The 25,552-nt window shown below is 37.8% G+C and overlaps 1 protein-coding gene across 1 annotated transcript; it reads left to right on the top strand.

Moving 5' to 3' along the window:
* Positions 1 to 1,088: 1,088 nt before the first annotated feature.
* On the top strand, positions 1,089 to 22,588 carry map3k2 (mitogen-activated protein kinase kinase kinase 2). Its single transcript, XM_051707038.1, has 17 exons — positions 1,089 to 1,570; positions 2,299 to 2,355; positions 2,528 to 2,643; positions 2,959 to 2,999; positions 3,654 to 3,753; positions 3,918 to 4,031; positions 7,542 to 7,632; positions 7,925 to 8,055; positions 8,156 to 8,235; positions 8,341 to 8,408; positions 9,871 to 9,963; positions 10,127 to 10,345; positions 11,541 to 11,689; positions 12,910 to 13,041; positions 13,837 to 13,966; positions 14,855 to 15,032; positions 15,180 to 22,588. The coding sequence occupies exons 2-17, from the start codon at positions 2,352 to 2,354 to the stop codon at positions 15,397 to 15,399; spliced, it is 1,866 nt and encodes a 621-aa protein (XP_051562998.1). The 5' UTR covers positions 1,089 to 1,570; positions 2,299 to 2,351; the 3' UTR covers positions 15,400 to 22,588.
* Positions 22,589 to 25,552: the final 2,964 nt, after the last annotated feature.

The raw sequence follows: 25,552 nt of genomic DNA, 5'->3' as shown, positions 1-25,552 counted from the left end.
TATCACTCTGTGCATATATCAAGTGCTAGGAAGTGTAATCAAGCTTGAAATCATGATCATGCCTAGAGACTGCAAGGACAAGATGTAAAGAGAAAAACAGTTACATTTTGGTCTGCTCTAACCCAAAACCAACTGGAGCGATTCAAAAGACTAAACCACTGGAGTCTTATGGAATACTTTTTTTGCTGACTTTATCTCCTTTTTGGAGCTTTTTGAGTTCTGGCCACCATTCAAATGCATTGTATAGACCCACAGAGCTGAAACATTCTTCTACAAATCTTCATTTGTATTCTGCAGAAGAAAGTCACACATATTAGATGGCATTAAGGGTGAGTAAAAGATGAGTTCATGTTCATTTTTGGGTGAAATATCCATTTAAATATGTATCTGTTTTTCACCCACACTGATCACATTGGTTCTGAAGATATGGATTTAACTTTTATGGTCTTATGGATTACTTTTATGAGGACTTTGTGATTTTTGGGGCTTAAAATGTCTGGTCACCATTCACTTGCATTGTATGGACCTACAGAGCTTATATATATATATATATATATATATATATTTAAAATCTCCATTTGTGTTCTGCAAAAGAAAGTAAGTCATACACATCTGGGATGGCATGAGGATGAGTAAATGATGAGAGAATTTTCATTTTTGGGTGAACTATCCCTTTAATAGTCACTGAAACCTGCCATGTCGATCTCTCGATTATGTAATCCTTACCTCTCTCCACCAGATGGCAGGATGCTATGATGATATGAAACAAATGGGGCAAATTTACTCAAGCCACGTTAGTGGCATAGAGTGAATTATCTCAGACCTCAATACCTATAACCAAATGAAGAAAAACGAAAAATGCCAATACCAAGTGTGGTTTTGTGAGGCGCATTAGCGCACGCACCAAACCTGTGCCTGTCAAACAAATAGGAGTAAGCTTTCAAGTTCCGATTGGTCCAAACAAAACGAGCCACGCACTCTGATTGGCTAGAACTCGACACAAGTCGAGTCTCTGGCCATCCGAGGCGTTATTATTCTGTGACAGCCTGTAGATGGCGCTGTGGACTCACTTGCATTTTTGAGCGAAAGAGCATCATTGCAATTCAGTGAACTGAAGTAGCGTATCTGTGTGTGTACAGTGTTTAAAAAAAAAAAGTGTACTTACTTCCTAACATTTTTCGCTCAATGTGTCGTTATGCTCTCTTGGATTCATTTAATCTCCAGACCATCTCAGTTTTCGCGCTATTATCGTTCAAGTGCTGGGATTTTTATAATATGATCTCAGTTATAATTGACAGCGGTTTATTTTCATCGGGTCGCGCGCGTTGAGCCTAATGTAAACAAACCCCGGTCGGAAGTCACAGATTAAGTGAATTTAGTTCACGAATTCACCTGAAATCACCGTCAGAGGCTTGAACCGTGTGTCGGAGTCCGTGGGAAATGTCTTTGTCGTGTTCCCAGGCTCTGGACTGAAGTTTAAGCCGTTTATTTGAGTGTGTGATTCTCTGTCTGATTCGTCTCGAGGCCTCAGATCTGTGGATGAGGAAGTGAACGGACCGAGCTCACCCAGGTGATTAAATTATGTTTTTTATAACGGTTTTATCAGACGAGTGATTGATTAAGACATTTTAATCTTTTTAAATGTTCTTCTTATAACTCGGTTAGCTGATAAAGCGGTAAGTATTGTTAGCACGATGCTAATTTTGGCCTAGAGTGCTAAGCGGATAATTGATAAATGTTATTTATCAGCCTGAAAACTGATATGAATGATTGATTCATGGCACCAGTGAGACTACGTTTAGTAAATAAATTAATTTCTGGTCTTATTTGTGTGTTAAAGTCTAAACACAGTTTTTAAACGGAATTGACAGTACTTTTGACAGTACTTTTTTATGCTAGCGAGCTAAATGATTAGCTTCATGAACCATAAGAGTAAGACGATTGTTTTTGGCATATGTTATTTATTTGTACTTGAGTTGTCATATGATTTTGGGAGTTTAAAAAAAGATAACCTCATTCATTTCAGATTTAGACAGCTTAAAGGCAGCTAACTAGATCTTTTGATTGTGAAACTTTATTATTCTGATGTCGTGAGATGATACTGTGTAATTATAAAGGTTTCTTTCCAATTTTACTTAAGGTAAACTGTTTACTGTTCTATTACAAGGAACAATTCATTGCCAGGATTTCCATTATTGGGTTATTGATCATCAACAGTTTATGATCAAATAGCAGAAATATTTGCACACCTCTGTTTATGACCGTTTTATGCAATAAAATAATATTCTTCTTGTCTAGGAGAAAGGATCTCCTCTTTCCTTTGCTCCTGGGTGAATCGGTGATCTGTCAAAATGGGTATGTTGTCAATCAATACACTTTAGTAAAGAATTGTAAGACAAAATATGCTAAAAAAAAAAATCTGACTCTTGTCTGTGTATTATAATAGCTAATTATAGATGTTGTCTGTATTGTTAAAGCTAGCTTTTAAATGTTTAATTCAATTGCTCATAATGATTGTACCCTACAGATGAGCAGGAGGCCCTGAATTCCATTATGCAGGACCTGGTGGTATTGCACCGATCCAGCCGACCATCCGGTCTGTCTGACCTGGGCAAACCCAAAGCCTCCTCCCCCAAGAACCAGGTCTGACTATGCACTCTTTTGTAATCCACATCAGCACCTGTCACCTCACTAAAGCATGCTTGACACCCTAGTTACTGGGATCTATTCAGAATTATTTATTGTGTAACTGAGAGCAAGGCTGTTATTTTACTGTAAAATATAGCTCTTATAGTTTCATACACACACACACACGCACACAAATGCACAGAGCTTTTACTGACATCACTCCGAGAATCTTAACAGTTTGTGCTCTGGTTCCTACTGTTGTGATTACACACAACTGTACTTCGTGATATGTGTGTGTGTTTATGTAAAATTGTGTTTGTTTGTCCACAGAATGATGTAAGGGTGAAGTTTGAGTACAGAGGAGAGAAGAGGTAATGACCACAAGTGCTGCTTCTGTTCTACATCACTTCCTATTTTTAGCACTTCCCTCTTGAGGTTTCTCTTAATTAAACCTATCCAACTGAGCGCTGTGGTCGCTTCGTAATGGATGTTTTGTTAATTTCTCTAAACCTGCGTTTTTATTCCCAGTCCTTAAGGATTACTTCATATAAGATGTTTTGTTCTGAGCTTTACGATCGACGGCGCCTTATTTAGTTACCGGTAAATTAAATTCTACTTGTAATGCATGTGTATACATGCATCCGTGCATATGTACATGTGTGTATACAAAAGAGGAGCGTTTGTAAGAACACGCACACCAAAAACAAACTTTGTAAGGTGCAGTGTCAAAGAAAACAAGATTATCAAAAACAAAAAACTCACACACTCACTGCTCCAAAAATAATTTTAATCCAAAACCATGTGGTTAACATTTCGACTCGAATAACGTTCTGAAGAAGACTTTAGGATTGGGAATATTGATAATATTCTTAATTTTTCCTTGTAATTTTCTTGTGATCTCTATAACAGAGAAAAGCTTCATAAGGAGCAGTGTATCAGAGAATGAGTTTGGAGGAACTGTTTAGTTAATTCTGTTGAAGTACTATATGATGGTGTGGTTAATAATGCATTGTCTGATACTTTAGGATCCTACAGTTCCCACGACCCGTTAGTCTGGAAGATCTGAGCACCAAAGCTAAAGTAGCATTTGGGCAGAGCATGGACCTGCATTACACCAATAATGAGGTAACAGAAATGCCGCCTTTATCACATTTATGATTATATTTATATGAATATATTGAGAGGTTTGTGTTTGTGGGTTATATTGCAGAATTAATTATGCAGTCACATTTGTGCCTTCCCTTACTCTTGTTTGCCTGTTCTTTTTTTTTTAATCTTTATTCTTATAGCTTGTGATTCCGTTGAGTACTCAGGATGATCTGGATAAAGCCGTGGAGCTGCTGGATCGCTCAGTACACATGAAAAGCCTGAAAATCCTGCTGGTGCTCCCTTCCTGCACTCAGGTCAGAGAGCGATTGAGATCTTACGCATTGTAAACCATCCTCAGAGTGGGGGTGCTGATGTGAGGGCTGTTATCATGACAAAATTAGAAAATCTTTATCTGATAACTTAAGAAAACATAGCTAGATAACTATATTAGTTGTGATATTAAATGGCTGTGGCTTTTGGTACTGATGATGTTTGACTTTGAAGGCCTGTTTCAGTATGTATAAAACTGTAAGTCAAAGTATTCTCCTACTTTAAAGGAATATTCCGTGTTCAATACAAGTTAAGCTAAAACGACAGCATTTGTGGCATAATGTTGATTACAACAAAAATTAATTTCGTCTTGTCCCTCCTTTTCTTTAAAGAAAGCAAACATTTGGTTTACAGTAAGGCACTTACAATGGAAGTATAGGGAGCCCGTAAATGGTAAAATACTCACTGTTTCAAAAATATAGCCACAAGACGTAAACAAAATGAGTGTTAATATGATTTTAGTGTTTTGACATGATTTTTCTGTGTAAAGTTATATCCAATTTTACAACTTCGTTGCCATGACAACGTAATGCCTAAAACCCCGAAAACCAAAAAAACGACAATTTAAACAACTTTTCAGCTTGAATAATAGGGGTGGGTAAAAATATCAATTTTCCAGTGTGTCACAGTTTTGAATGATCTCTATATAGATTCTTAAATCCCAAGATCGATCTTTTACTCTACGTGCAACCAAAGTCCTGGTGCAAACCTTTGCTACAATGAGAGGAAATCACTCGCATTAGCTACCAAATTTCGTGCTATATGTCTAAAATGTATATATTTGACAACTGGCTGGTAAATGTTTACATTTCACTCACCAGTAATTGTGTAGTATAGTGGAGTATTCAGAAGCGAGATCCTTTCACTGCATGTTAAAGGGGCATTTAGTAGTTCTATAGTTAGCGTTAGCATTGCTCTTCGTGTACTTTAAGTACCGATATGAGAGTGTTATTAGACGTTGTACTTCCATCTATCGATGTGGATCAGCGAGATCGTCTCTGCTGCCCCTGCCAGCTTTGGAATATCATTTGCATCTGGAAGATGTTGGCATTTGAGGTAATTTCTAAAGTCATTTATTTCTACTATAATATAATTGCTTTGCCTAAAGACGAACGTCAGAATTCAAGCAAACAGACTTCTACAGTTAAGGACAGATTATTATTGTCCCTCATATTAATAATCTTTGGAGACTGTCTACGTTTCACGTTATTTCTAAAGACAGTTATTACCTTCATTAGAGAACTGCTTAGTGTAAAATAATCCTCAATTATCTAGCGATACAGAATGTCAAGGTAAAGGAAATAGTAGAATTGTTTTTGATGATCAAATGTAGCATGTCCATAAATACAGTATTTGGCAAACTCGTTTTGTTTCCAAGCAACCAAAGTCATGGTTTACACAAAATCCAAAACAATCGCTGTGCCAAGCTACTTTGCATTAAACGAATTAAGACGTATGCCTTTTCATAGAGGTGGAGGTAGATGGGCCCCCCTTCCTATAGCTGTGATAACAAAGAAAAGACAATTACACGGTGCTTTTCGGTTGCGTTTGTAAAAACAGCTGAAAACTGTCCATAACTAACATATGTTGACTACACATGTCATTTTAAAAGGTTCGAGGGAAACTTGTATGAGTTTTCTGTAAATTCCACTAATACTATTTTCGAGAGTTGTCTAAACTATTAATAAATCCTTACCTGTCCAAAAAAAAAAAAAAAAGCAACATCGGCATCACTACTCATGTTTTTCTCCATCATCAAATCTTTCCTCCTTGTGTATGCCGTACCAATGTTTACTGTAGATTTTTTTTTTTTACCTTGCTTCTTGTTTCAGACCTTTTTCACTTCTGCAGTACAGCTACTGAATCTTCCGTTGTCTCCACTTCTAAAGCACGAAAATAAGTATGTTCCATTGTGTTCTGTTTGCTCTTCGAATCACCAAACAATACTGTGCTAAGCATAGCCAAGCGTTCTGTAATGCGTTTCCAAAGACGAGATCCACGCAACCCATTTGTCATTGAATAATGTCTCTTTTAATACCCTTTCTGTTCTCTACAGTCAGTTGTGAATAAACCTTTCATTGTAATCATGCATGACACAGATGATATAAAGCCATTCGAGTCCACTCTCATAAACATACGCTCATCTACAGACACTCTTTACAGAAATGCCTGGTTTGTTAAAAAGACAGTACTGGTTTTAGCACATGTTCAACAAATCAATGTAAATAGAAACAATTATCCAATTAAACAATAAACATGTAACAAAAAATTATATATGAAATATAAATCTTCTTTATTGATTGAATACATTGATTTGTTCATTTTTAAAAAGACAAAATGTGACCAAAATGATTAAAAACTAATAAAATATAATTAGTAAAATATAGGGGATTTTTCCCCTTTTTCTCCCAATTTGGAACGCCCAATTCCCAATGCGCTCTAAGTCCTCGTGGTCGCATAGTGATTCGCCTCAGTCCGGGTGGCGGAGGACGAATCCCAGTTGCCTCCGCGTCTGAGACAGTCAACCCGCACATCTTATCACGTGGCTTGTTCAGCGCGTTTCCACGGAGACATAGCGCGTGTGGAGGCTTCACGCCATCCACCGCGGCAACCACACTCAATTCACCATGCGCCCCACCGGAAACAAACCACATTATAGCGACCACGAGGAGGTTACCCTATGTGACTCTACCCTCCCTAGCAACCGGGCCAATTTGGTTGCTTAGGAGACCTGGCTGGAGTCACTCAGCACGCCCTGGGATTCGAACTAGCGAACTAGTGAACTCCAGGGGTGGTAGCCAGCGTATTTTACCACTGAGCTACCCAGGCCCCCAGTAAAATAATAATTTCATAATGTACCTAGTTAGGCGGTCTCCTGTATAATTAACAGCATTAGCTGGGAAAGAATTGCTTTCATATGTAAGCAAGAGGGACATAATAACTGAAATATACCCATTTGAATCGATATTGAATTGATTTGAAATTGGAAATGAATTGAGAGCTTGTGAATCGGAATTGAAGCAAATCGGGAAATCAGTACCAATGCCCAGCCCTGTCGAATAATACACATGTTTTACAGAAGAATAAATGTAAGTGCTTTTCTAAAATTATAAGCCTTTTTAAACCCATTCTTTTTTTCGAGAAAAGGAGGGATGTCTACATTTTTTTTTTTGTGTTCGTCAACATTATGCCACATATGTTGTCGATTGAGCAGAAATATTCCTGTAGTCCTTGTACTGAACTGTATTTCCACATGGTGGCCTAACATAAATAAAATTGTATGTATTTAATGTTATAGATACTATATTGTAACTGCTGGTTTTTATGGTGTATGTTTTTATTCTCTTGGGTTTCTTAATGTTTTTTTAAGAGTTTTTTTTTTTACGATGTACGATGGAAGCACTGTTGTAGCCCCCCATTAAGATTAATAATGTTCTAACTTTTATATGCTAAATGCCCTTAGTGTAATTTAGACTGGGTTTTTGCTTTTTCAGAACTCCAGTAAGGATCTGTTGCCTGCTCAAGAGAACTTAGACAACACAGACTTCAGAACCACAGATAAAAAGAGCATGCTGGCACTCATAGGTGTGTTGCAGTGTCTTTAAATTATTCTATTCACCTAATATGTGCACCATGCTGATTTCAGATTATTTTATACATGTATTTTTGCAATATAGGATTAAGTGAAATGTATCAGAGAGACGTTTATCATCACAGTCACATGGCTATAGTGATGTTTCTATAGCCACGTAAACTTTTGACAGCTTAAACAATTTTATTCTTGTACTAAGTCAAGTTGAACAGTGATATATGAATGATTAACAAACTATTTTAAACAGCTTTCTGTCCATGTCTCCTCCTCCTGCTCTCTTTCTAGGTTCTCAGTCAACAGATCGCAGTTCTCCTCCTCCAGGCTATATTCCTGACGTCCTGCAGCAGGTGGCAAGAAATGGCTCATTCACCAGCATCAACAGTGAGGGCGAGTTCATACCAGAGAGCATGGACCAGGTACAAACACTGATAACACACACAGACATGTCTTGGCTGTAGCAGTTTTATCAGCTTGTGTGTCCTGTTTGCTTAGTTATTTTTTCCTGTCTCTCTCTAGATGCTGGACCCTCTGTCTATGAGCAGTCCTGAGAATTCTGCATCAGGCAGCTGTCCTTCCCTGGACAGTCCACTCGATAGGTGAACTAACACAAATACTACTCCTTACTTATGCAATCCCACATATTCACACTTCCATGTTGTTAAATTGTGATATTGACTTTGCACTGATCTTTCGCCCTGCAGTGATACCTATCCCAAATCACGTATGCCTCGAGCCCTGAGCTATCCAGATAACCATCAGGAGTTCCCTGGTAAGCCCTCATTCACCTTTCTGCTTTGATGTAACATGAAACCTTGCATTAGTTAAACATTTCTCAGTATCTCATGGTTTGTAGTTAAAGTGGGTTTTTTAATTGCTGATACCAATATCTAGTGAGCAGGGTGACCAATCGCTGATGAAATGCCGATATATTTAGTAAAATGTAATGATAGCAGATGTGATGAGGGGCCTGGGTAGCTCAGCGAGTATTGACGCTGACTACCACCCCTGGAGTCGCGAGTTCGAATCCAGGGTGTGTTGAGTGAATCCAGCCAGGTCTCCTAAGCAACCAAATTGGCCCGGTTGCTAGGGAGGGTAGAGTCACATGGGGTAACCTCCTCGTGGTCGCAATTAAGTGGTTCTTGTTCTCAATGGGCCGTGTGGTAAGTTGCGCGTGGATCGCGGTGAGTAGCATGAGCCTCCACATGCTGTGAGTCTCTGCGGTGTCATGCACAGCGAGCCACATGATAAGATGCGCGGATTGACAGTCTTGGAAGCGGAGGCAACTGAGACTTGTCCTCTGCCTCCCGGATTGAGGTGAGTAACCGCGCCACCATGAGGACCTAGGAAGTAGTGGGAATTGGGCATTCCAAAACTGGGGAGAAAAGGGGATAAAATTATAAAATAAAATAAAAAATTATAGCAGATGTGATTTACACAAAATTGCTTTATATAAATGAACACTTATTTTGAGCAGTATTTACTCAAAGATTTTAGATCTGATACTATGTACACTCAATTAGCCAAGCAGGTGATGTTATCAACCTACACTCAGAGAGCACATTATTAGGAACACTATGGTCCTAATAAAGTGCTCGACATGGTCATCTGCTGTTGTAGCCCATCTGCCTCAAGTTTCAATGCGTTGTGCATTCCGTGATGCTATTCTGCTCACTATAATTGTACAGAGTGGTTATCTGAGTGACCGTAGCCTTTCTGTCAGCTCAAACCAGTCTGGCTATTCTCCGTTGACCTCTTTCATCAACAAGATGTTTCCATCCGCAGAACTGCCGCTCACTGGATGTTTTTTGTTTTTGGCACCATTCAGAGTAAACTCTAGAGACTGTTGTGTGTGAAAATCTCGGGAGATCAGCAGTTACAGAAATACTCAAACCAGCCTGTCTGGCAAAAACAATCATGCCACAGTCGAAATCACTGAGATCACATTGTTTCCCCATTCTGATGGGTGATGTGACCATTAACTGAAGCTCCTGACCTGTATCTGCGTGATTTTATGCATTGCACTGCTGCCACACAATTGGCTGATTAGATAATCACATGAATAATTTGGTGTGCAGGTGTTCCTGATAAAGTGCTCAGTGAGTGTATATTGATCATCTCAAAATGGACAAATTTCAGCCGATTATACAGCATGGTTGAAATTTTGGTCTGTCACTTTTAATGATTGTTTCCCCATTGCAAATGTAAAAAAAAATGTTTCTGCTGTTTCTCAGAGTACGATATTCCAGTGTTCGAGAAAACAGGGAAGGGAGGCACCTACCCAAGGCGATATCACATCTCGCTTGGTCTGCAGGACTACAGCGATGGTGAGATTTGGACCACGGTCATGAACAGATGCTTTGGCCATATTTCCAACAAGCAAACATTACAAAACTAAACCATGCTTTCATGCATTTTGAAATGTTTGAAATAGTTCCTACTGTTCCTTCGATGGATCTACTCATTCTATCTTTCTCTTACTCCACTCAGGGCGAAAGACGTTTCCTAGAGCACGACGGACACAGGCTCACGGTTTTCGTTCTCCGGTGAGTTTCAGTCCGACAGAACAGCGGAGCCCCAGCACCAGCAGTGGAAGCAGTATCTTTACGCCTGAGCTAGAGGAACCTGGACGCAGACGGCGTGGCAGCGATATAGAGCCCAGCTCCAACCCAACTCTATCAGTGATGGACATCAGCCCTCCCAGCCGCTGTAAGTGATTTTACAGCTGTGCAGAGGTCATGCTCTGCTGTAATTGTTCCCATAGTTCTATGGGAACTCTGTTGTAATCGTTCCTATGTTTTTCCCATTACGGATGTGACCTAACGTTACCTTGGTATTGATATGCCTTTGGGCCTGTGATCACTGATTGATGGTTTCCTAGAAACTGATAGAGCTCAGCCTAGTACTAAATGTCCTTTGAGTTTGGATAATCACCATGAGTATTATTTATTATTTTGCACTTCAGCTGTAAATATTTGTTGCTTAATATTCTTAAGACAAAACTTTTGACTTTATTAGTCGTGCTTGCAAAGGAAAGCATTGCTATTACTTAGGGCTGCAACTAACAATTATTATTATTAGTTTTATTTTTTATTATTATTTTAAATTATTTTATCCTGCAGACTAGTTAACAATAAAGTTTTGCATATACTCTTATGTAATTGTTTTTTGTTTTCTTATTCGATAATGAAATAATGTATTGTTAGATGTTTTTGTTTCTTTACACAAAGAGTACTCTCAGTTCCACACAGTGAATTATAGATGTTCTAAACTCATTAAGAAAAAAAAAACACTGGTATTGGATCGGGATCAGTTTCGGCCGATACTGATAGGACAGGTATCGGATCGGAAGAGAAAAAATGGTATCGTTCCATCCCTAGCTATTACTGTTGCTTATATTAGGGATTATTAGTGGTGCTTGCTAATTAGTGCTTTTCTAAACCTCTAAACTTGTGTTATACTTTGGCATCCCACCCTTCTAACACCCTAGCACCCAAAAAAACCTAGCATTGTGGCAGCGAGTTCCGCACAGGCAAGTGTTGCTAACATAATCTTCAGAAAATGACAAAATCAGTTCATAAATATCCCTCGTCTTATTGTGCATGTGGTTCTATAGGAATTTTTTTTTCTTCTTCAATTGTTCATCAAATTGCAACTTTATTCACCTCTGAAACAACTTTTATGCTGATGTAACTAGTATACATGTGGGAAATACAATGAACTAATAATATTTTAGCCTACTGTTTCACCATGCAACCAAATCCCAATGGATAAAATGAAGTGCCACTCTACTGGAAGTTACATGAAATTGCAAATGCCATTTGATGTTGACTTAAATCAGTTACAAAGACTTTTTGAAAAGTTTTTAACCTATAACTCTCCTGCCACTCATCTTTGTCTACAGCTCCTCGGGCTCCAACAAACTGGCGTCTGGGGAAACATTTGGGACAAGGAGCATTCGGACGAGTGTTTCTCTGCTACGATGCAGACACTGGCCGAGAACTCGCCGTTAAACAGGTCCAGTTTGACCCGGACAGCCCTGAGACCAGCAAGGTAAAGCTGGTTTTTCAGTGTTCGGAATGCAGATTTTTGGATTTTACATGGTTAAAGGGTCATGAAACCCCAAAACAATTTAACAAATATGAACAGGTTGCACATAATTGAAAACAATGGAAGCACTTATTATGTTTATTAAAGGGTTAGTTCACCCAAAAATGATAATCCTCTCATGATTTACTTACCTTTAAGCCATCCCAGATGTGTATGACTTTCCTTCATCAGCAGAACCGAAGTGAAGATTTTTATAAGCACATTTCAGCTCTTTTTGTCCATACAATGCAAGTGAATGGGTGCCATCAGTTTGCTGGCTATTTGACAGTCAAAAAGGCATATTTAGGCAGCATAAAAGTAATCCACATGACTCCAGTCGCTCCATGTCTTCAGAAGCAAATCGATTTGTGTAAAAAATAAATGAATAATTAAAACTTTATTTGGAATTGTCCCACGTTCCGTTTTCATCTTTCTCCGTGTTTGTCTCTTGCTATCAGTCCCACATGCAGCCAGGAGGAGCATCGTACACATAGATATTTACATACCACAATATAGACGGTGTAGAAAAATCTCTACCGGTTGACATTTTAGTCCCCACGATATATATATCTCCATACCGCCCGGCCCTACTGGATAACTTTACACAGACATGGTTAGTAAGCGATTTTATCACGCTAGAGTCATGTTAACATGATGAGTATGTAATTCTTTTCTGTGGTAGTCGACATGCCACAAATGTTGTCGTTTAACTTGTATTAAACCCGAAACAGTTCTTGTAAGAATAAATATCTATAAATTAATGTTAAGTCTCAAAGCAGTGCTGGTTATGATGGTAATGTCTGCTTTGAGTGCTGTGCGAACTTCAGTCTCAAAAGTCTGAACAAAACATTCAAACCTTTTTGCAGATTTGCTAACTGTTCAATTGTCTTCACTCTTACATTTTTTTTTTCCTCATGACTGATATACAGCAAAGTGCTCCAGAACACTTTTGTTTTCATCACCACTCATAATGTGATGTTCAGCCATCTCTGTTGTTTGTGTGTTTTGGAACACTTCCCACCCCTGTAACCACCCACATTTTTTAATATTTTACGCCCCTTTGATGAGCCTTTTTTCAGTTTTAGTTGTGAACAATTGGTACTGAATTAGGGGGGCTTCATGACACTAAAGTCTAGAGAAAGAATCTAGTGGACCTTTGCAATTATTGTGGTGTGTGTGTTCAGGAGGTGAGTGCCCTGGAGTGTGAGATTCAGCTGCTGAAGAATCTCTTCCATGAGCGCATCGTTCAGTACTACGGTTGCTTGCGGGACACACATGAAAGAACGCTCTCTATCTTCATGGAGTACATGCCTGGGGTGAGTGTGAGTAAATGCAGACTTGAGCGCACGTGTTCTCATGCACTTATTGTGTTTCATTCAGCCTTCTGTGCAATAGGGCTGCAACTAATGATTATTTTGATAATTGATGAATCTAACGATTATTAGAACGATTATTCGACTATTTGGGCGATTATTGCAACAGTTAATCATTAGCTCTTAACCGACTATTCAGGTTGTGCCTTGACTTAAAAGGTTGTATTAAACGTGCTCACTAACAATAAACACATTCAAAATATATACAGGATATTAAAATGAATAAATGTCTATTTTTCCAGCCTGTTGTATTAGTATTTATTTATCACACCTTATTTATTTTAGATAGGCTACAGTTCCTATATATTGTTATTTACACAGGGCAAATAAACTATTTATCAAATCTACTTTTATTATGTATCGTATTTCAATGAGAATATAATTCATTACAGCTGACAGTTACGTGAGCAAACAAGGTTTGAACATCAACCGTAACAAGATCAAACTGAAACTGACAGCTTTTTAACACTTCTGTGTACAAATTTGAAGGCTGCTTATTGGATCAGTACATTTAAATGTCATATTATGTGACTATGCATTACTTTACGGAGAGCTTAGGACCTACTAGTTAAGTCTTGCCTTAAGAACAGGTTAAGTGAGACTTTTCAGCCCTACCTAGGGTGCAACCACATGAACATCTTACGTATTTATCTTGAGAGAAACTTTATGACAGGATCCATTCAGGACACTAGTAAATGCCTTGTGCTTTACTTGCATTTATAAATGCATTTTTCATAGGGCTCCATTAAAGACCAGCTGAAATCATACGGTGCTCTAACGGAGAATGTCACACGGAAATACACACGGCAGATATTGGAAGGCGTGTGCTACCTGCACAGTAATATGATTGTCCACAGAGACATCAAAGGTGAGATCCAGCAAACTGAATTGTTTTTTTGACAATAATAGCTTGTAGTCTTTGACTCAGGCTACTTCATTTGTGGCTGTCAGCTGCAACAGCAGCAGTCTACATTTTTTTTAATTGTTGTGCATGTGAGCATATCCAAGTGTAGTCAGACAGAACCCAGGTACAAATATTAAAGATGCACTCAGTAAATTTTGTGTTTGTGTCATCTTGGACTTACACCGACACCTAGTGGCTTGGATGCAGCATCATTTAAAATCAGTAGTTTTCAGTTTCAGATGCCATTGTAGAAATTTAGTAGTCACAGGCAGCCATGATTACTTTAATCAATGAGTGAAAGTGTCAAATAAAGAGGGCGGTTACTGAGATTATGTGAGTTGTATTCGGCTAGTCTTGTGATTCTAACATGGCAGCCCCCATGAGGGGACCCTCTCCATGTAGAATAAAACAGCTTTAAAAAGGTTACTAATATGACTAGAGTCTTCGTTTTAATGTGAGTGCTCATGATTTCCTACATGAATTGCAAAATTACTATTCATGTCTTTAGGAAAAAATTACTGAGTGCACCTTTAAGAATCCTTTTATTGGGAAGGCTTGCCTCATGAGTATTAGTACTAGACACTTTATGTTTGCTACCTTGCAAACTGAATTGACACTCGTTATTGGAATAAGAATTGTTGGATTTTCGACTTTAAATACAATTTAAAATCCTATATGGCCGTATAGGTATCTTTCTACACATTTCAAGTTTCCAAAGGTGTTTTCTCATGTCATAATACCCCACGCGTCACCCCACCCTCCATTTTTATCCACAGTTTTTAATCTTGATATCTGAAAACCTACAAATCCTATTCTCTCCTCTCCTTCTTTCCTGTTCTCTCATTCATGTAGGTGCCAATATCCTCCGAGACTCTGCAGGTAACGTGAAGCTGGGTGATTTTGGAGCGAGTCGGCGACTCCAGACCATTTGCCTGTCCGGAACGGGCATCAAATCAGTGACAGGAACACCTTACTGGATGAGCCCTGAGGTCATTAGTGGAGAGGGCTACGGAAGGAAAGCTGATATCTGGTAAGGCTGAGACCCCTTAAACATACATGTATCTCAAATTAACAAACAAAACTCAAAATCTTTATTTCCAAATTAAGAATGATTAAAAAAAGGATTGGTTTTGTGTATGCCACGTTAATACTGATGGTAATTTTGCCACGTTTCAAGGAGCATCGGCTGCACTGTAGTGGAGATGCTGACTCAGCGGCCGCCCTGGGCAGAGTACGAAGCAATGGCAGCCATTTTCAAAATCGCCACACAGCCCACCAACCCCACTCTTCCACCTCACGTGTCGGACCACTGCCGTGATTTCCTTAAACGGATTTTTGTGGAGACAAAACAGCGACCTGCTGCTGAGGACCTATTACGGCACACTTTTGTCCACTAGCCACTCCCCCTTTTATCTCTGACCAATCAGAGACTTCCTTAAGTGTCTGTAGGATCGTCGCCTTTTGAGACTCCCCTCACTGGACCAGAGCACGTAGGGATGGCAAACAAGACGGCAACGTCCTAAATCTCACATCTCTACTGGGGCAGGAGGGTGATTTGAAAAAGCTTGATTCTGTATGAAAACATTGCACCTTATTTTCACTTAGGGGTAAGCACCCCTTAAGACAAACGGATATCGGTATTGCTAAAGACTAAAAGTTCTTCTTTTGTTGAAATGATCTGATATTCCCCATGATTGTGGAGAGAGAGCCTTAGCTCTGGGGAGTCCAGTTGGATTCTGGATGCACTGGGTTAATGCAGGAAGATCTTGGAATGTCAACCCCAGAACAAGGCAAGTACGCCAAAACGCTGCTAATGGTTAAATGAGGAAAAAAAAAAAAAAAAGAAGAAAATAAGAGATGACAGAATGTGTGGGTTTCTCCAGCCCAGCTGTCATGGCGCTTCTATAAGTTCTCATATTCTTGCACAGTCCTCATAGAACATGTACAGTAGGGTCCAACAATCTGAGACTACATTGAAAATATGGGATTAAACAAGAATAAATCTGGATATAAACAATGTTTAGGGGTTTTGTGTATTTTAAAACATAGAAAAGTAAAATTAAGAAGAAATATTTTTGATTTTCACCATTTCTATGTCACTAATCAGATGTAAGCAAATTTGTGACATTGACCTTTGTATAAAAGTTCAGATTTCCTTGCTTCCATTGAAGCACACAAGATGCTCTTGGGAACATTCTCAAATCGTCCTGGGTTAACATGGGTCATCAGGTTTTGCACAAACTTGCGGAGTCCATGCCAGCTCAAGTGCAAGCAAAAAGGGGGACATTATCAAATACTAAGAATAGCTATTATGCTAATAATACAATTTGCAATGAAAAAGATTGTATTAAATTAGAAAAGAGTGCAAAAAAGAAGCATTTCCACTAGTAGTCTCAGACATTTGAACCACACTGTACAAACACTGATCAAAGGTCTTACTATACAATATTTATTCACTATGCTGTACAAACATTATGTTTGCTGGACTTTCCCCTCACTCTCTGATTGCCGCCACATACCACAGTGTACATTCTCTACAGCTCTAGAATCGTCAGGGTGTCGTATCTCTGTTCTTTTCTACCGTCTGATTTGTTTCTGTCTTCACTGCGTGCCTTTTTAAAAAACGTCCTTCCTGGTTTTTGTATTCTGCATCAGTATCCAATCATTTTTCTAGAATTTTAGAGGTTTAATGTATAGATACTCACGAGTCTTTCTGACTTTGGCCTGTACAGGATTTAGTAACGCTCGGCTCTTCATACTGTTTCTAGGTCGGCATAAGCAGAATAACTCTGCCTTCTTTCCCCAAGGTCCCTCTGCTGGTTAACTGACCTCAGGTCAGATTCACCTGTGCATTCTCTCAACACAATGCCGTACATTTCAATCTGATCAAATGCAGGTTGAATACACACACACTCACCAAAGCGAAACACCCAGACCACACAGATAGGTTTTAGTGCCTGGACACAACTGCCATACAAAGCCAAAAGGCGGTAACTATGCCAACACTGAGAATGAGGAAAAATGGTTTCAAAGTTTGGTTGTCCAGCCTGAATATAAAATAGTCTCACTCAATTTTCTCTGAATATGAGCAAAGTTGAGCCAAACCTGTGACAGATCATAGTCTAAGAGACGTGATTTTGGTCCGAGCTCATAAAATAACTCATAAATGGTTGTAAGGGAGTGGGGGGGGGGCAGAATTGGGAAAGGACCTCGAGCCAGGACTCAAACTCTGGTTTCCCGTGTTGCTAACACACCATTTGTCGGCGCACTGGTCATAAACAACTCATGGTCAAAGCTCAGTTTTGACAAAATTTGTAGTTGGTGCTTTTGCCTTTGCAGGACAGAGTAGATCATCATATTACAGTAAGAATCGCTGTAATTCCAGTATGATCATAGAGCGGTAGATTGTACTGAAGAAATGGATTGCTCTCTTTATGAAAACGGCAATGTAAGTGCATTTCTTGTGAAGACTACACAACCTAGATAATTTCAGTTGATATTCTCTTAACCAGAAGTCTTATAAGTTTCCTGCTGATGTTCCAATTCTTCAGATGACAGTGTTCTTGTCAGAGGTTCACACTCTAATGTATTTTCAGTAAAGTCAACATATGCAGAATTTCACAATACGTAACGATACTCAGCACTTAACAGTACTTAACGGTCTGCCTATGAATTAGCCTCACTATCCCATGATGCCTTGGGACAGGACATTTCACCCGTTCACACACTCGGTTACACACACTCAGCTGCAGTGCGAACACTCCTGGATATTTGAGTGAGCTGTCTTTCACATTACTGTTTAAGATATGCTCAAAGATCTCACTATCTCTCCTTCATGTAGTGCTGAAGTGCCTGCCTTCAGACGTAGGTGAATACATACCTTTTGACGTTACCTTTTTTCTTTTCCATAAGCAAATTTTGTTTATGATTTATTTTCTTCTTTTCTGTTTTGTGTCTTATTTTCTCACGAACTGCCTTTCTTAATTAGAAATAGATTAATTTTCCCCTCCTATAAAGAAGATGGTATGGTACGGTACTTGTATGGTGCTTGTAGTATTCATTCCCATAAGTATACATTAATTTAATAATCATAGAATAGAAACACAGACATTTAAAATTCAATCCAAGCAGTAATTTAATGTATTGCTTGCTTGCTTGCTTGCTTGTCAAAATTACTGTATTAAAACAATAAACCTTGATGTTTAATAGGGTGAATCTCATGAAAACGTTTTTTAGGACTATTACGCTGTTTTTGCTCAAATCTTCTGCCGTTTGTTTAGTGGGCTTTTAAAATAATATGGTCAAATTGGCAGATTCAATTTACATCAAGCTTTACTGGCAAGATAAACTTAAGTGTACATTGCCATTGCATTATAAGACACTATACATGCAGATATAAAACAAATTGAATGCTGAAATTATTTTGCTGAAGTTAAAACTCTCAAAACTATTATTTTCTCTGCACACTCTCGCGTGGTTTCGCTTTTGACACTGGTTCAGATGACAGTGAGTGACCGTTTTGGGGCAAAGCAGAATGGCAGCTTTCCCAAATCTCTCTCACACCTGGTTCAACGCTTGTGGGTTAAGTCTTCATTTTCTGTACAGTAAATCTGTTCCCGTGTTTATTATGCCACAGACATGAGTCGCACATAATGAATAAGTGTGCACTGCTCTACAGAATCTGGGCCCATATTCACAAAAAATCTTAAGGCTGAAAGTAGCTCCTAACGTGGAAATTTAGGGGTGTGTCACTCCTAATTTTAGGACTTGTAAAATTTTAATCTAAGAGTAATTCATGAAGCATTTTAACACTAAAAGTAGCTCCTAAACCCATGACAGCTTAGAAGTCGTCCTGAGGACTTCTAACTCCTTAAGAGTGACTCACAAACGATCCAGAGCATGCTGCTGTTGTCAGTCCACATTAAAAACAATATATTAGAATATTATTATGGCATTGACTGTTTAAAAACGTATCGCCTGAATCACAGTTGAGTCTAATGTATTTTAATGATATAATATAATTAGAAATATTATAATCTAGCCATTGACCTTTTAAAAAAGGTATCGCCTGAATCGCGAGGGTGTTTTCATTATTGTAAACTAGTTAGAGATGCAATTACCTCTGCCACAAACTGAAACAACCCAATTACACCGGAGATAAAGATTATAAAAACTCTGCACTCCCTGGACACATCTAAATAAAACTGTGTAGCATGGATGAATTGGGAATTTCTGTCATCCGTCAGCAGAATAATCTAGATTATCAAACTGTAAATGCCCTCTTCAGACCATGCATCGTTCGACATTTCATAGCGAATTTTTTGCTGTGGATGTGCGCTCGCTGATGAGAAAAAAGGGGGCATTCTCTGGGAATCACAGCAATCGCAGGGCTACCCAGTGTTTTGATGCTATTGACGGGATGCAAGCTCGTTTCATTACATCAACACAGGATTAAGAAATGTTCATCAACCGAAAAAATATCTCTGTATCTGTGTGTGTGTGTGTGTGTGTGTGTGTGTGTGTGTGTGTGTGTGTGTGTGTGTGTGTGTGTGTGTGTGTGTCATTGTCTGTCTTAGCTGACAAATAGCTGTTCCCTGTCTACCAATCACTGAGGGTTATTTAAAAGAGCACGCTAAAAAATGTGACATCATCCATAGCAACGAAGTCAACTCTGCCTTACTCTTATCTTAAGATTTCCTTACTAAAACTTGCTCTTAGCAGTTTTGTGAATAGGTTTAAAGCAAAGCCTCCTAGCTAGGAACTCTTTGGATAACTCTTAGTGGTAAGATAAAAATCTTTGTGAATACGGGCCCAGTTTTGGTGTTATGATGTGCAGTCGAGTCGAGCGTGTACCTCCTGGTAATTTATATGCCAGTTTTAGCCACAGGAAATGGGGGGAAAAACAGGAAGTGAAAAAAAAATGGATACTGCATTAATTGTTCATTCTTTTAACATGTTAAACAGTCAGCTATTAATCACAGAAATTAATTTTTTTTAATTTCCCATCCTTAATAATTATTTCAGTTGTAAAGTACAATTGTAAGTATACATCATGATAGTATTTGTTGAACTAAATTGAATTTATGCTGATTTTAACTGAAAACAATAAACATAAAAACTAAGCCTGTCAATTTAACATGGTAATTCAGTGCTTATAAAAAATAACGCTTTAAAATGAAAGCAATTGATCATGCCCCTTGATGGTAAATTCAGTCACAATTAAATATTGATGTATGCAATTATTTGCGATTTAATTCCATTAATTAATCGGGATATCATGTAATTAATTCGAAAAACTTTAATCAGTTGACAGCTCTAAAAAAAATTAATAATAAATAAAAAAATAAAAAAAACGTTTTTTTCTAAACAGGATGATTTTCATTGCTGAATTAAAGTAATTAGAATATGATTTTTTTTTTTCTCCACATTATAATGACAATTTGGGGGGGAAGTTCGCTTAATTGTCATGAAAATAATGTCAAGATGCAAAAATGCTTTAATGGTCCTAAAAATATACTTAATATTCTTCATGCAAAATATAATTTATTATTACTTCTCCTTTGAATTTAGGGGTGAAATATGACCCTGACATTTTCTTTCGTGAGATTCATGCTATGACGCTCTCACTATAGCAACATAAAAAACCTCAAGCCAATAGAATGTGGTCACATGAGTGAAGCTGTCAGTAGGGGTAGCTATAGCAACGTCACCAGTAAACTGCGGCATCACATGTGGTACTTACTTGTCAGATGGTATAATTACACTCCAAGCAAACGTTTGCAGTTTTGTTTACTGATGGTGACTAAGAAAGTCTACCTCCATTGTGTAGTTAATTTGGAATGATTTCTTGAGACATGGAAGACCTACTCACAAATAATAGACCTATTATATTAGCATTTGTCTTTCCAAGTCACCTTTGAGTCGTGACGACACTTGACTTGGCCTATAGTCATTTAAACATGGGCAGGCTCACTTTGTAAGCCCCTTCCAGCTCTTTCTTTAATGTCTTCATTTTATTTTGCCATGTGATGCAGACCCGCTCTTCCCAGCCTTGGGTTGCTGTGGCAGTATTTGAAGGAATTTCTCAGCACCCAATGTAATGAGCAAAATTTCTGATCCATAGAGGTTTTAAAGTGCCAGTTTGTAGAACTAAACAAACACATTTTATTTAAGCAGCAAAAGCATTACCCATTCAGATGTTGTACAAACATACTACAAGAAAAGTAGTCAGTGTTTGTTTGTAATGTATGTACTGTTTCGATTTTCCTATTGATGCTGAAATGTTTGCACATTTTGAGACCATGGTTTTTACACTGAGTTTAATACTTTTGCCAGTGATTGTCAGTCATTCTGTGTGTGTTTGTACATGTGATGTTCTTGCAAGAGTCTTGAATGCTTTTTCTTCTTTTAAAAAGGATCTGAGATAAAATGGTTGCCCTGGTTACCAGTTTTGTTAGCCAAGTTGGTGACATGGTCACTCACTGATATAAAGTCTGCTCATCTACCCATAGTAAATTGAAATTCATTGCTGATGGTTGGCAGTGCCAATGTCTGTCAACAAACAGACTTGTTAAGTTAACATTCTTTTATGGTTCTTTTATGAATTCCAATAATAACATTCAAATGCTTGCAGACTGGTGCCAAAGAATCTGACTTGACCAACGTAACTGGTACCCTGGCTAGATGATGTTGTAATGTGCAAACTAGGAAACTTCCTACATGAATGTAATGTCAGATTATATATATATATATATATATATATATATATATATATATTTTTTTTTTTTTTTTTTTTTTTTGCACCAGTAGGTGGCATTATTCAACTGCTTGTCTGTGTATAAATTCTAGGATTCTAGAAATACTTTTCCAATATAACATTAGAGCTCTGTAGCTGCAGAACTCACTATGTTTAATGTGTGAAAGTCACAACCTTTGACAAGCTCTTCCTCAGCTCAGTCCAACCCTCCCCGCGGCCCAACATGCCGTACTGCTGCCACTCCAGGGTCATGAATGCACTTTGTATTTGTTTGTGTGGGTGGGTATATTGTCTGATAAAAGTGAGTGTGTCTGTGTGTGTTTGTCTGTTATTCAAATAAAGAGACTTCTTTTCTGTGTGACGGTTGAGTGAGAATATTGCCAGCGCACTCTGGCCAAAATGCGTTGCGCCTCCTACAACTGATAACAGAAAAGTAAAAAAAGACAAAAACAAAACCAGTTTTGAACTCTGAAATTAATTTTTTTGACAATACTCTTATCTGGTACAAAACTTATATCTGTTGTTTGTCCTCTTTGTCTATTTTATGAGAAAAGCCATGTTTATAATTCAATTTGGTTTGTGACCAATAAGCCTGTTTATATCAAATCTGTATATCAGTGGTATGCATATTTTTTTATATATATTTTTTTTATTTTTTCTTTGTTTTTAAACTCAAAATTCTACACATGATTGGCATCAGAAAGGCCCACTGAGGCAGTACTGAGCAGACTATGTCCAGGATGAGATCATGAGATTGCCTATGACAGCTGGCACTTTGTAAAGAGTTGCTAATGATAATGAAAATAATAATAAAAAATATTTATTTCACATTTCATTGTGTTATATTGTTTTTTTGTTTTTTTACCACAGTGCTGTTTATTGAATTTTTATTTTTATTTTGCCATATTCATTACAATACTATAATAATACAATAGAAACACTTCTCATACCCATACTGATACATTACACAGCGTAAACATAAGACGAAAAAATAAAAATCTAAGTAAACTCAGCTCAGCATCATAATAAAATACTTTACCAATAATTTCCACTTCCATTTTAAGGTTCACACAATTAACTTCAGTATACTTAAAATTTATCAAACTTCTCTGATTGTCTCTTTGCATTGTACATAAGTTTTTCTGGGCGACTATTAAAAAAAGTTCATTCCTCCATCACTGTAAAAACTGATTTTGACATTTAGTTGTATCAGTGAGCTTTTTTTGAGTTGACAACTAAATATCATGCCAATTTAAGTTATGTTTCTATCAACTTGTACTAAAGATGGATTAACAATCGTATTTGCCATTTCAACTCACTTAACAAATCTGATTACAGTTACTTTTATAGATTACATGTTTACATATTAACAAAGCAACAGCAGTAAATTGTTAATGTATTGATCATTTTCATACCAATATTATCATATTCTTACCTTGAAATGAAATAGTCTCACAGATGAACATTTTGAGCATGTGCTCCTTTTACGTTACAACAGTAAGATATGCACCTCAGCTAAGGAATAGGTGATGGACTATTACTATGTAGTAAGGATTAAAAGTCAGTGTGTCAGAGTTTTGAGCTGTTAGCTTTGACCTACAAAAATCATTGCTGTTGATTTCAGGTTCATTGAATGAAAAAGATACAGTGGCATGCAAATGTTTGGGCACCCCTGGTCAAAATTTCTGTTGCTGTGAATAGTTAAGTGAGTAGAAGATGAACTGATCTCCAAAAGGCATAAAGTTAAAGATAAAACATTTTTTTCAACACTTTAAGCAATATTAGTGTATTATTTTTATTTTGTACAATTTTAGAGTGAAAATAAGGAAAGGAGCACTATGCAAAAGTTTGGGCACCCCAAGAGATTTGAGCTCTCAGATAACTTTTACCAAGTTCTCAAACCTTAATTAGCTTGTTAGGGCTATGGCTTGTTCACAATCATCGTTTGGAAAGGCCAGGTGATGCAAATTTCAAAGTTTTATTCATACTTTGACTCCTCAAATCTTATCCCAACAATCAGCAGCCATGGGCTCCTCTAAGCAGCTGTCTAGCACTCTGAAAATTAAAATAATTGATGCCCACAAAGCAGGAGAAGGCTATAAGAAGATAGCAAAGCCTTTTCATGTAGCCTTTTCCTCAGTTCGTAATGTAATTAAGAAATGGCAGTTAACAGGAATGGTGGAGTTCAAGTTGAGGTCTGGAAGACCAAGAGAACTTTCAGAGAGAACTCCTCGTAGGATTGCTAAAAAGGCAAATCAAAACCCCTGTTTGATTGCAAAAGACCTTAAGGAAGATTTAGCAGACTCTGGAGTAGTGGTGCACTGTTCTACTTTGCAGCGACACCTGCACAAATATGACCTTCATGGAAGAGTCATGAGAAGAACACCTTTCCTGCATCCTCACCACAAATTTCAGCATCAGAAGTTTGCGAATGAACATCTAAACAAGCCTGATGCATTTTGGAAACAAGTCCTGCAGACTGATGAAGTTAAAATATAACTTTTTGGCCGCAATGAGCAAAGGTATGTTTGGAGAAAAAAGGGTGCAGAATTTCATGAAAAGAACACCTCTCCAACTGTTAAGCACGGGGGTGGATTGATCATGCTTTGGGCTTGTGTTGATGCCAGTGGCACAGGGGAACATTTCACTGGTAGAGGAAAGAATGGATTAAATTAAATACCAGCAAATTCTGGAAGCAAACATCACACCATCTGTAAAAAAAGCTGAAGATGAAAAGAGGGATTGCTTCTACAACAGGATAATGATCCTAAACATACCTCAAAATCCACAATGGATGACCTCAAGAGGCACAAGCTGAAGGTTTTGCCATGGCCCTCACAGTCCCCCGACTTAAACATCATCGAAAATCTGTGGATAGACCTCAAAAGAGCAGTGCATGCAAGACGGCCCAAGAATCTCACAGAACTAGAAGCCTTTTGCAAGGAAGAATGGGCGAAAATCCCCCAAACAAAAATTGAAAGACTCTTAGCTGGCTACAAAAAGCTTTTACAAGCTGTGATACGTGCCAGGAGGTGTTACGAAGTACTGACCATGCAGGGTGCCCAAACTTTTGCTTCGGGCCCTTTTCCTTTTTTGTTATTTTGAAACTGTAAAAGATGAATATAAAAAAGTAAAATTGCTTAAAATATTAAAGAAATGTGTCATCTTTAACTTTCAGCCTTTTGGAAATCAGGCCATATTTTGCTCGCTTAGCTATTCACAGCAACAGAAATTTTGATCAGGGGTGCCCAAACTTTTGCATGCCACTGTATGTTTAAATATATATATATATATTATTTCTTATTACCTCATCAATGGTGTGCTCACACATTAAATGTAATTGCTTCAAAGGCTTCATTGATGTTCGTAATGCTGCACTGTAAAAAAATTGCCAGGATTTGACCAGATGTAAGATTGTAATTTCTTACAATAAAATACTGTTTTCAAAATGTTACTGTAAAATAAATGCAGGCTAGGTCATTTTCTGTCACAACAAATTACTGTGAAAAAATACATTTGAATATCACACTGCATTATGAGAAAACTGTGTTTTGTTGTCACCATTATGGTGTTTGGTGTTCCCTTTGAATGGGACCTTACCTTATTTATTTCTAATTCACTTTCCTCCAATTGGTGTAATTGTGCTAAAGAACATAATTTATTGTACTAAGATGTATGGAGAAAGTTAATAAATTTAGTGATTGACTTTATATCAGACCATATGATTTCTTTGAAAGTTAAATATATATATATATATATGTGTGTGTGTGTGTGTGTGTGTGTGTGTGTGTATA

Source organism: Myxocyprinus asiaticus, chromosome 9 (genome assembly GCF_019703515.2).
Source record: "Myxocyprinus asiaticus isolate MX2 ecotype Aquarium Trade chromosome 9, UBuf_Myxa_2, whole genome shotgun sequence".
NCBI classification, from domain to species: Eukaryota; Metazoa; Chordata; class Actinopteri; order Cypriniformes; family Catostomidae; genus Myxocyprinus; species Myxocyprinus asiaticus.
The sequence above is the reverse complement of the archived record's forward strand: the minus strand, read 5'-3'. Positions and strand labels throughout refer to the sequence as shown.